The 13,276-nt window shown below is 38.2% G+C and overlaps 2 protein-coding genes across 5 annotated transcripts in view; both read right to left on the bottom strand.

Annotated features, from left to right (window-relative positions):
• Positions 1-13,276, bottom strand: part of LOC138933137 (achaete-scute homolog 2) — a 157,293-nt gene that overhangs the window by 43,653 nt on the left and 100,364 nt on the right. The gene's annotated exons all lie outside the window — the stretch shown is intronic.
• On the bottom strand, positions 9,062-11,865 carry LOC138933138 (achaete-scute complex protein T3). 2 transcript variants are annotated; one of them, XM_070295662.1, is made up of 2 exons: positions 10,947-11,865; positions 9,062-9,141 (listed from the first exon to the last, which is right to left on the bottom strand). In XM_070295662.1, the coding sequence occupies exon 1, from the start codon at positions 11,863-11,865 to the stop codon at positions 10,984-10,986; it is 882 nt and encodes a 293-aa protein (XP_070151763.1). In that variant the 3' UTR covers positions 9,062-9,141; positions 10,947-10,983. The 2 variants fall into 2 exon arrangements, with proteins under 2 accessions (XP_070151763.1, XP_070151765.1); XM_070295664.1 differs by having other exon boundaries at positions 9,128-9,138.

Here is a 13,276-nt window from a genome sequence, read left to right as displayed (position 1 = left end):
GCATTCATAGCAAAAATGATGTATCGAAAGATATCTTTTTTCACAATTTTAAAATTAGATTTGTCTAATGATACCAACTTGCGTCTGAAGATGTTTCAATGAAAAAAAAAAAAAAACCGAGTTAATTCTTAAACGTGCTATAAAACATTTATAAAAAAGTACGTTTCTTATTTTAAACTGCATATAGGTTTTCTTGTTAGATTTATCTGATTTTCCTGATTATTTTCTTCCAGGTTCACCAGGTGATCCAAAGGGGTTTCTCGCAACTTCTCTCGATGATGCATTTGCTTCGTATCGGTGAGCGTTGATCAACGAGCGACGATGAGGATGGGAAAGAAAAAGGGTCGATGGGTGGCGAGGGGCGGAGGGAGGGAAGGGAAGGAATACAAAGCATAAACAATTGTTTTTTTTTTTTTTTTTTTTTTGGCAAAGTCACATCGCACCCGTCTCGATGATCGTATCGATGAGCGATTGGAAAGTATAATTAACACCTCGATTATGGCTGATCCTTAAATCAGACCCCTGCTGTTTCTACTCATCTTCTACCGGATGTTAAATACTTCGGGGAAAGGTCCTATTGTTTTCCATCGAGCGGAGCATTCTCACAACCGTTGCTGAAGAATGAGATAAGTTGAGATAATATATTTCTAATCGAGACTCGTTTAACGTTATTCCATTGTATTTTTTTCCTTCAAACAGATCCCAAAGTATCGACTCCTGCACGTAATCGTTTGCGAGAAAATCGCAGACGATATATTCACTTGACGGTGCACGCACATCGCACTATGTTCCTCCTCGGTTAATGTAGGAGACTAACGAGGCCGGGATATGGTTTTTCCGCGACAAAGGCGTAGGTTACACAGCGAGACGGCCCGAGCAGAGAAAAAAAAAAAGGGAAAAGGAAGGAGAGGACATTCACACATGCCGGGCCGTCTCCCCCGTTACTACCACCGGCGCAATGAAAGGGAAGGCACGGTAATTGAAGTTAAACGAGATAGCCGGCCATTCATGGGTTACGGGATCGTGACAATGAAGCTCTTGGTTGAACGGACGCCTCGGGCGACAGACAATGGCTCCGCTGGAGTTTATACCGTGTCGTGGAGTTATGCCGTAATACCGTGGCTGTCCTGGTAGTTTCCTGCCGACGTCGATGAAGGTGCAAAGCTCTCCTCGTTCGCAAAGTTCCTGACCATTCTTCGATTCGCGCTGTTGTTACGCTCCGGCCACGGTTCGTCGTAAGAAATTGAAGAGGCGCAGAAAGGAAGCGATTTGGAAATGATGCTCGCCGCGTGGTATCGGGGAAGAAGCGATTAATCTGTCGAGGCGAATTTATCCGGTTAATTGACCGAATTACGGCTTTTGGAAGATTTTTCAAGTACCGTATTTTTTATACTGAATATATATTGTGGGGGAAGATTTGCGATAAAATTGCAAATAAAGTTACAGTAAAAATTAAAAGTGCAAAGAATATAAAAATTTTCAATTTTAGTGTACAATATTCTGCAGTTATATACTCTTTCCCCAGCACATGAAATAAAAGCTTGAATTTAATTTGCAAGTAGTATTGCTTATAATAAATTTTTTCGTTTCTCGCAGACAAGCGTCTGCATATTAATGTGCAGTTGTTGCAATCCGCGTGCGCAACTCTTATCTTCCATCGAGATAAAAGAAACACTCAGAGAGGAACTACCGAACGATCGATATTCGAAAAGCACGGTCTGTCCATTTGACATTTCTTTGCGATCACTTAACGAGCCAACAGTGTTCTCGCGAGAGTCTCGGTTCTTCATTATATACATCGCAATCAACCGTGTTGCGATAATGGGAACCATGCAAACGCAAATCATTGCAAGGAAGAATTTTTACCAAACTGGCGCATGTGTAAAATACAGTCGAGATGCATTCGAGAGCGCATATACCAGTGCTGCGAGCGACGCATTATTCCTTCCACTGTGCTTAAAAAATCTATGGAAGGCAGAGCTGAGGTATCTAAGAGCGCCGAGAGGGGTAAGAGAGTCGAGAGAGCCGCGGGAGCCAGTAAAATTGAGATGATCTAACCGAGATATCACACCTTCTTCGTCGCGAGCAGATTTTTCTTCAGGATCCAGTTATGACGCCGAACCAAGGATTATAAGATTGATTTTCTCGTTCCCAGCGGTCGGGGAGTCTCCCGTTGCGATCTTCTAGAAGCTGTGTAAGTTCACGGCGACATCGGAGATTGAGATCTCGAGTCTCTTGTAACACTTTTCTTCTTACCGTCGAAACAAAAGCGAGATTTCGTGGAGAATTCACGCGGTGACCGATCGTGTTTCGGAAAAATAAGCGATGATCCCACGGTGAACGACATCGGTCCTGATACTCGAAAGGAGGAAAACGCACGCAGTCGTTTACTTATTTTTCATATGAAAGAGGTCTCATATATGTTTTCAAGTAGTCACCTGTTTCTTGTTGACATCCCGCGTATCTCATATGTCATGTTGTAGACAAGATAAATAAGAGACATCTGAAGAGATGAGTCAAGGTAATAATTCTTTCCATAATGCTAATGATGTTCTAGAAATCTCGTGAAAAGTCCGTACAGAATTAATTATATACCCAACTATAGATATATGGGTGATTGCATAAGTTTGTGTCTGATTTAAATATAAACTTCAATAGATTATATTTTAGAGATAACACTTTTATTAATCAATTATATAGTCTCCATACTTTTCTACAATGGTTTTCCAACCATCTATAAGCTTGTCGATTCAATTTTTGAAGAAAGAACTTGGTTTTTCTTGAAAAAAGTTTGTAAGGTGGTTTTCGACAGCTTCCTCGGAATTGAGATTCTTGCCATTTAACCTATTCTGCAAAGACCGGAACAGATAAAAATTTGAAGGCGCAATATCTGGAGAATATGGCGGGTGCTGCAGAATTTCCCATTGCGACTCCTGCAGTTTTCCTGCAGCTTATTCCTTTCAGTCAGGAGATGCGGCACCCACGTATCAAGCTTGGAAATGTATCCAAGCTTTTTTAAATGACGAAAAGCGGTTGAATTATCGATGTTCAGCCTCTCAGCAATATCCTCAGTTGTAATCCTTGGGTTTCTTTTCACTAAGGCATGCACAATGTCATCATCAATGCCAGAAGGCCGTCCAGAGCGGGGTTGATCCTCCATGTTGAAATCACCATTTCGAAATCTGCCAAACCACTTTTTGACTGTTCGGAGAGCAGCAGCGCGGTCCAAATAAACGCTTTGAATATTTTTTTGTGCAATCCCAACACTCACGCCTTTCCGAAATTCATATAGCATTACATGCCGCAAATGCACCTTTCGTTCTCCATTTTTAATGATTTCTCTTATGCACAAATGGACTTATCTGAACAACAATTACCACACGAAAACAATAGAACTCCGCCATGCAGTAGCTTAATGCCATCTATGAAAATCGGGCACGAACTTATGCAATCATCTTTATATATGCAAAAATTACTATTTTACACACATACATTTTTCTATTAATCTCTTGAGAATTTTAATTCATTGATTAATGGGATGGCATGTCTGTTTATGTCGTTATGAAAGAATGAATTTAAACCAGGGTCTGGACTCTTGATGTGACGATATACGTAAATGCATCAACATGAGATCGTGGACTTAATGGCAGCGTCAAAGAATGATTGCTGGACGGGTTCGCCGAGAGCGATCGGCGCGCGATCGTTGATTTTGTCTCGGGCGTTATCTCGCTCCCTCATCTTTCGCGGTCGCATGTGAATTCTTCCCTGAAGAGACGCAGCATCCAAAAAATGCTCATCCCGGGACGTTATACGGCCGACCACCCACGACACCTATGATGGCGAATCCGTGAGACGCGAAGGTACGAGGGCACGAGTCCTTCTCGTCTTTCACTCACACATCACGTCTCTCCGGCCTCATCTCCGGACTCGAAAAGCCGCATTTGAATGACTAAATGGAATCGAAGTGAAATGGAACGCGCCCGCCCGTGCCATTCACGTTTTTATATGTCACGACGTCTCACTCCCGAAAAGCCGGTCCCCGAACCATGATTTCCGGCGACGAAACGCGACCATCTCTATGACTTTCGTGACTTCAAGCTTTTCTGGCTGTCATGCGGTCATAATTATACGGACGAGAACTAAATATTCTCTTTTTTCTGGATGGCTTGATAGAGATATATATATATATTCACGTTATCGTATAATTTGATAATAGCTTCTAAGTAAATTTAGCGCTATAAAAAAGATATTAATGAATAATAGATATAAGATTTATGCGTTATACTAATATTGTGGAAACTGCATATTTTGAAAATTATTTACGCCGCAAGCCCAGTCTTTAAGCATTATAAATTTTGTTATAAGATGTTGATATATATAATAATCCGAAAAGACATCCGAATTATCTATTTTGCAGCGATTTGAAAGTAAGAGGGTTAATGGCTCGCGATTTTCCAGCTCGTCTTCTCAACCGCTGTCCCTCGGGCCTTCACCTTGTTCTTCCCGCGCACTTCTCTCGTGACGTATGGGATCGTGCGGAGTGCGTCCGGAAGCAAAATCGAAGAAAACAATAGTACGCCGGGGTGGTACAATGCTTTCCATAGCGAAGCCCCTGGCGTCCTTTCTCACACTCTCTCTTTCTAACGGAACGGAACGTGATGCAGAGCGCGCCGGCTGACTTGGAAGACTCGGAGAGAGGAAACTTGCCTCTAATTATCCTGTTGGGGCCATATAGTAGCCATATAGTGAGTGCACGCGTGCGTTGCGCCGCGTATGTGAGTGCGTGCGTGCGTGCGTGCGTGCGTGCGCGCAAGTAACGCTGACGCGCGACCGAGAGGTGGACCGGACTTCAAGGAGAGAAGAGCGGCTCCAACGCAACGGAATATATTATAGACTCGTTCCTTTCGAGACTCGCGCCGGGCTGAAATCTTGCTCTGGGTTTCGTGTTAACTTAAGTGTCCCTGAAACGGACTTTGTGGGAGAGCGCGGCGCGCGTTTGCAGCGGTCGCCTCTTCGCCCAGTTGACTTCTCAACGGTCGATCTCTTCTTTCCTCTTCTCTTTCGTTTTGCAGAATCTCTCCTTCCGGAAGTGGATTATCGATCGCTACACGAATTGTTTTTGCATTTCGAGTTGCGCTCTTAGACACGAACAAGTGGTTGCGCTGTCGATTCAAACCAAATCGCAATATCATAAAACCGTAGCATCTATTTGTAGATAAAGAGAGAAATTGCAAAAATTATTATTAATTTTTATACGATAAATATCAGATAAAAAATAATTGACAGAATAATAACAAAAGGGAAATTACGTTAGAAACATTACGTTAGAAAGTACAAGGTTTAATACAACAATAAAAAAGTTATAATATATATATATATATTTCGCTAATAAAATAATAAAAAAGCCTTAAAACTAATATATTCGAAAAATCATATTGCGTCAATTTCGGCGATAAAAGATTAATATTAATTACATATTAATTTAATAGAATGCCGAAATGTGGCTGTATATCTATATCGAGCGCGTCCTTGAACTTTAAATATAATGTAAAACGGTCTTTGAAAGAAACAGCCACGCAACAACGAGGACGAGTCGTTAGTTGTTTTTTCAATGAGGATCCTTACCGGTCAGACGGATCTGGATTCGCACAGTTAATTCACCATTGAAGCAGCTCGCGTCGTTTTAACTCGTTGCACCGGTAAGACCGGGCCCGCGATCCGATCGTTCCTCGTGAACCTCAATTACCGTTCCTCTTCGTGTTCTCGCACGGCTCGCCAGTATAGATAAGAAAATATGAATTATTAATTGAATCGAAAAATTCGTCGACTATTTCTTTTATTATATTTTCTCCCCTTCGATTAAAATAATACCTGTTAAACTTCAAAAAATATTAACGCGTATACGAGAAGAGCGAGAAAGTAAAAGATGTCTAATGGAGCGCATTATTGATCTAGAGGTAATGTATTTATATATTTCCTAAGAGTTTGCATAATTATTAATTACGATTAATAACGATTAAATTTATAATTATATTTTAATGAATCTTCTTTGCTGTTTGACATTGTGCTAGATTGATACATCATGCATTTTGCAAGTGAATTGTGACACTCACACATCGCGATCTTTATAACACTAACTCAGTCGTTTTGCGGTTTCGAAAATCGTGACGTAGCCGACGCCCAAAAAGGAACACGCGACGAGGAAATTACTGTTATTTTCTCGTGTTATTTACTCAAGAATCTCAGAGACACTGATGGGGATAATCGAGAGCGGTTTCTGCTCTGTAACTTTGTCAACTTCTTTTCGCAAGACAACACAATATTTTCTTTAAAGATGCAAAAAAGAAAATGACCAATTAAAAGAATCTCTTTTTATTTTTTTCTGGAATAATCTAATTAATAATATCAAGATTTTAAAAAACTATTTCGGAGACGCTTCACATAAAAGATTATTGGTAAGATATATTAAAAGATTTAAATCCGATATCAAAGAAACGGTAATGCTGGACACGTATATTATTATTGGAAAGTTAAATAAAGAATTTTTTATTACTTAATTATTTTATTATTTAATTTTTTATATCAAAAGATGTCAGATTAAAATATAAAATAACTCAAAAAGTATTGAATAAATAAATAATTTATTATAGCGTTTTTGAAAGCTCTCGATGTCAGCTACAAGAATACTAAATAAAAAAATGGGGGTTTCCATTTAAGATTTTAAAGTTGACCTTCACATGACCTTCAAATGATTTTCCAAGGTCAAATCATTGTCACCATCTTATGGCCCCCTTCAAGTCACACAACTTTTGTTTGAAACATTTTTCGATTTAACGCAGTGTTTCTGAGATATTTGAATGGGTCCTTTAAAATGGGACACCCTGTATAGATAAATAGAATCCATAATATATAAATAAATGTGAAATATTTTGCAAATATATAAATTGTAATATAAACTTGGCATTATAGGGTAGAAAGATAAATAACAGTATCGTAAAATTAATCGTTACGTCATCCGTTCTATTTAACGAATTGCCGTCAAATTTTATTACAATATTTTTTATTTACAAAAAGGCACTGACGATCACGAGACGTCGTTGATCGATTTATTCTGGGCGAATACATAAATCTGATCGATTCTATGAACGATACATCGCCCGATATGTTTATACACATAATTTATAATATAAAGAATTAGTGTTGTCAATATTCAGGTACACAAGTATTTCGAATACTACTTATCAGATATCCTTATATTTCACGGGTATTACCCAGGTACAAAAATTATTTTAATATAGGAAACCGCGAGAATGCTAAATGATGAGGCTATGTTTATAATTATATTCTTAAAAACGACAAATCTCTCTTATCTTTCTTTCTCTCTCTCGGTGTGTTTAGAATAATAATACAACAGTAAAACATATTGTTTGCTGTAAAAAAACAGGATTAGAGAAAATATTGTATATAATATATATTCCCTGAATCTTTCTTTAGAATCAACAATATTATTCGATTCTTAAAATATATATATTTATATAATTATATATAATCTTAATATATATAACCTCATAGCAAATATCGCTTTTAGTTATATTATTATTATTATACAAATTACCAATTACAGTGGTTGAAGCACATTAAATAAAAGTTTATAATAAAAAGGATATAGGAATCGATTATATCCAGATATTTAGAAGTTTTATGCAAAAAATTATGTAAAATAAAATATATTAGATCTGAATACCCGCGTGTAATTTTTGTGAATTTGAATTGATACATGTCGGGTATAGCCCGAGAAATATATAGACACATTATTCGGTCTATATACTAACAACACTACAAATCATTATTACACAATAATATAACAATATATAAGTATAATTATCGTATAATATAAATATAATATAATAATAATTAAGTAACGTAATAATGTAATGTGCTTATGTATAAAATAGTAATAATTATGTATAAAATAATAATAATTATATAATATCGAACATAAAACATTCGAAATACCCGGACATCTAAATACTGACAGCACTAACATTTATTCATTAACACTCGATTATTAACACGACCAGCGATTCTCTAAAATCTCTACAGAGATTTTATAGAATTACTCCAATTTAATCATTTTAATATATATATATATATGTATAATTATTATTATTGTACAATAATTATATAATATAATATAAATGTAATACACAAAAAATAATATACAACATGATATATATATATATAATGTAATGTAATTTAATACACAATATAATATATAATAATTATTATAATTATTATACATAATAATAATGATGACATACCGATAGATTTAATTTTTACATGATTTCGAGAGAAATATTTTATAGCATCAATTTGCTCTATATGAGATTGTATGTGTGCTTTCAATATCTAAAGATCACTTTCATTTTTGAAAATAAAATGATATTCCTTGCGTTAGTTGATTTTCTTAACGTCGGTCAATTTTTTTAGCTATTTTGCATACAAAAATATAAAAATGAGATAGCGTATATTTAAATATTTCAAAAAATACATTTATTATAGTTTATTTTCATATATTTTCTCATATACTTTTATATTGTCTTAAAAAAATAACGCAATTTTAAAAATATCTTTTTCTAATGCAACGAATAGTTGAAAAATAATTTGGTATCATCAAAGTACATGTGCTCCTAAATAAATAATCAATTGTCGATCAAGCAGGTTTTTTTTTTATTTTAGAGAACATGATTATTATTACATAATAATAATAGGCGAGAAAGTATTTTTGCGATAATAAATTACATAATATATAAAAAGATAATTAAAAATTGCAATTTTACATTTGTTTTATAGCTGTGCACTCTCAAAGTACTACTCTTAGTCATATGCTTTGAAGATGTGTATTTGTGATATAAATACGATATATACAGTGTATAGTTTTCAGAGAGATAATACATTGAAAAAATTTTTACATTTGTACAAAGGAAGAGATAACACATTACACTAATTTAAACGACAAAATGCAAAAGTAGTATGACTAGATTATAATTAATGCAACAGCCGCTTTCTTCGTTTACCTTTGTGTCGCTTATTCGTTTCAGATTTGTCTTTGACCCTCTTGATATGTGCCTTCTAGCACTACTGTAACAAAAAAATTAAAAAAAAAAAACCTGTTAGTTAAACCAGTATTATAACAGATAAGATAATAAATTTTTTAAATAAAAAAGATGATAGATTTTTATTTTATACTTTGTACATTTTTCAGACTTTACTCGAATTCTGTGACATTCAATGTTTACACTTTCACGTAAATGATGTTGATTTTTTTTTTTGCCTAGATCACGCTTCTCCTTGGTAAAAGATGATAAAAAAAGAAGCTCTGCAGGTATGCGAGATGAAAGAAGAAGGGGATGATTTCAGGTAAGGGCGGTTTACTGCAAAGGAGTCCCGCTCTTCGTCGGCAAAAGCGAGAGAAAAAGTGGAAATGAGAGAAGAGGAGAGAGAGAGAGAGAGAGAGAGAGAGAGAGAGAGAGAAGAGAGAACGTTGTACCGGTTCAAAAACCGACAAACGAGGGACGAGCATATCCTGAAAGATGCATTCAAGTTAAACTCGGCAAACGAAATCGTCTTCGTGAAAAAGAGAGATGGAACCTTAGATGGATAAAGGAGAACAGCGATAGGGGAAAAGTGAGAGACAGGGATAAGGAAAGACCATGTATTAGTTGAGAGATCCGAAAGTTACGTCCATCAAGATTAAAGTTGAATTTAAACGCGGGCTTTGTGGAAAAGGGCAAACTTAAAAATTTTTTACACTTGCCATTTGTTGAAATCTTTCAAAAATTCAAAAATATTGTAAAAAGCCTTAAAAAGATAATTCTTATGCAGAGATCTTTTAACGAGAGAATACCTTGAAAATCATCATATTTCTCTCATATATTTTCTATCTTCATCTTGTTACGTTTAATGATTTTTACTATTTTAAAGAATTATTCAAATGTTCCAACAGTTTTATAATTATAATTGTGATAAATTCAAATAATCTTTATTTCATTGTTTCTATATATTGTATTTTAATTTTATACTTTAATTTTAACCTTTCAACTTTTAATTTAATACTTTTGTATTATATTAAGAGTGGTAGCATCTTAAAACTTACACTTTATACAATAATACAACTCTGAAAAAAAAAAGAAGGTGTCTTTTTTGATGATCGGATCGAGCGACTTGAAAATCCCGCTGAAGGGTGAGGATCGGAGGGTGAGGCCGAAAAAAAAAAACGGTAGAGGAGGGACCGACACTGACGCACACACATATGCGCATTAACGTATCGTGAAAGAAATTGCAGCACAAAAGCGTCGCTCCTCGAATGTATACTCGGTACCCCCCCATTGAATGGAGTCTGCGATTTGAATGGACGGGGTTTCAGCGAGGGTTCGCGCGCGCCATTGTGAGAGGGCAAGGTCACAAATCTAGTCGGAAATTTCTTTGAGCTTCCCGGTAACGTAGCGAGACATTCACCTTTGGATGAAATATATGATTGCCAACTGGTGAGGGTGGCAAGGATGAGAGGAAATGTTATGAAAAATATTGTAAAACGAATTGATCGAATATTATCGAATGTGCGTTCATCATCATTCAGCGATAATCAATTGTAAGTTGTTTAATTGTTCTAAAATAGATTAATTGAATTGATTATTTTAAAGTAGACTTTAACAAAATAACAGATTGTTTTAAGAATTTAAATGCTGGAAGAGATTCTCACACAGATGATGCATCCGAGATGACGAGTAATATTGAAAATCAATTAATTCACAAGAATTATTAAACAATAAGATAAGACTAACACTCACAATTACGACACATGGTGCAGCTATATTGAAGCCTTGCAACGTGAATGACCCGCGAATTACAACTACAAGAGAAAAACAACGAATCACGACACCAACCTTGTGAAGGACACGAGAAAGCGACGTGGGCGTCGTCTCATTGATTCTGCCACCAAGTGATGACATCCAGTAGCTCCTCGTCTTCTGGACTCATCGGCTCATGATTGTCGTAACTATCGGAATACGCTGTGTAAAGTGTGCCAGAGGTCCCGTAACCTTGACTTCCAGCTGACGAGGTTTCAGAGACAAAGCTCGGCGTCGGCGAGCTCGACGCCTCTGAACATGTTGTCGGGACGAAAGTCGGGCTGGAATTTTGCCGGAGATGTTGATGACGGTGCAGATCAGATCCGTGCGGACTACCGTGATGATGTATCTCTCCGGTGATGCCACCGCGTAGTCTCAACTCTGCCGGATGACCGGAATCACCGCCGATCCCATTGTCAGAACTACACGCGGGTGAATTGGAGGACGTGGAAGAGATGGGCGACGATCCGCTCGATTCGGAACCGCCGTCGTGCTCTTCCAGGAGACGTTGAAGACTCCTGATGTACTCCACCGCCATTCTCAAGGTTTCTACCTTGGACAGTTTCTTGCTGCCGGCTCTGGATCCACCGTGAGTCCCGGCTGTACTGCTGCCCAACGCCTGCGCCACCGTCTGTGGTATGTGTTGCCTGAGAGTGGCGAATCCATTGTTTACCTGTTTCACCCTATTGCGCTCTCGCGCGTTTCGTCTGGCCACCGAGGCAGGCTGATGCGGCACCGTGCCGTAAGGCCCATTGGATTGGCCGTAGATCTTGGAGCGCTTGCATCCATGTTGCAGGCTACTATTATTGGTCGGCATGCCGCTGGTAGAGACAATCACGTTGCCCCGATGGGTCTGCGCGCTCGAAGTAGCGTGAAGGCCGTGATGATGATGCTGCTGCTGTACACTCAGCATGATGGGCAGGACGCTTTCCTCCTTGGGCCCCACTAAAGTCATATCACGGATCCGAATCCCCCACCACCCAGAAGCAGGAATCGCGGTAGCGCGTGCCAGGCGACCTTCGTAGACTGCACTGTTCGATATATCGAAGAGAAACTTTGTCGAGATAAGTCCGATGCGATTCGTCGATACCTCGTGATACACGCGATCGCGTAAAGATGTGGGGAACGTACGTAGATGCGTAAATTTATTTTACTCGACCGATCGGACCGAATAGACAAGCGTGGGAAGAAATATGAAACCGCACCCTCGTCGATGCTTTCGGTACGATTCTGGCTCCCGAAATGCCTAGCCAATGAGGGTTCGGGGCCTTATATAGTCGGGGCAGGCACGCGCCATCTCCCCTCCACAAGCCCTCGTACTCGATCTCGGGTCCTAAACCCCCGGTCTTTTCTCTCTCTCTCTCTCTCTCTCTCTCTTTCCCCGTCTTACCGGCCCGCAGTACCTCATACCCTCGTGATTTCCCACTACTGCGGTCCCAAAGGCCCTACGCTGCCCGAGATTCTCATCTCCAGTCGTCCTCGTACTAGTACGCCACTGCCGTTCCGATCTGTTTGCCGATTTACGTTTCAAAGCGCTGTTATCGACGTAATGTATTGTTATCGATATGATAGGGCCCGTCGTCGGCATGTGCTCGAAATAATTAATAAACTAATATTAGAAAGGGATAAATTTTATTTCTGAAGACGCGAATTATATATTTTTCATTACATTTTTTTATGAACAAGGCAATTAACGTTTAAGCACGTACACAAATATTAATTTTTATATCTTATATATCTATAAATTACAGTTTATCTAAACTACATAACGTAAAAAATAAAACATAAATATATATTATACGCATTAAAACCTGAGTTAAAATTGTAAAACACATGATTCTTTCGTCAACAAAAAAATGCTAGTGATTTATAATCGAGACAAGTTTAAGCGTGAATGTGAAGAAGAGAAAAAAAAATTATCATTTCGAGAAATTTCTGCAGATTGTCGATTTATAATAAGAATTACATCGCAATTCGTAAGAAAAATATAAACGAATAATTTGTAGTCGAATATGTCTATATAAGGCCCAATATCTATACATATTCAACCGAATTCCACGTTTCTCGTGTGAGAGACACTGGTACGCGTATATGAAGGGTCCACATCCCCACCGGCCTCGCGATGTCTCGGGGATCGAAATTTGAACAGTTACCGGGAGAAAGAAAAGCTGGTCCGGGGGTCCGGGCAAGTTGATGAAGCGAGACGACGAGAGAGCGAGGTGTAGAACGCGTGACAAGGAGGGAAGCCGTGGAAGAAGAGGAAGAAAAATGATGAGGAACAAGGAGTGGGAGGAGATGTAGAGGTCTGCGGCTGGAGGGAAGCTGTGCAGAAGACGAAGAGGTATCGGAGGAGGGTGAGGGAGCCC

The sequence above is a fragment of the Polyergus mexicanus genome, unplaced genomic scaffold, assembly GCF_030449975.1.
Source record: "Polyergus mexicanus isolate NDT 795.1 unplaced genomic scaffold, iyPolMexi1.0 SCAF_5, whole genome shotgun sequence".
Lineage (NCBI taxonomy): Eukaryota > Metazoa > Arthropoda > Insecta > Hymenoptera > Formicidae > Polyergus > Polyergus mexicanus.
This window is presented reverse-complemented; position numbering and strand designations above follow the sequence as displayed.

What these genes read in the sequence shown, in the direction of transcription:
- LOC138933138 (XM_070295662.1), bottom strand. Translation starts at nt 11,865, where the DNA reads ATGACTTTAGTGGGGCCCAAGGAGGAAAGCGTCCTGCCCATCATGCTG.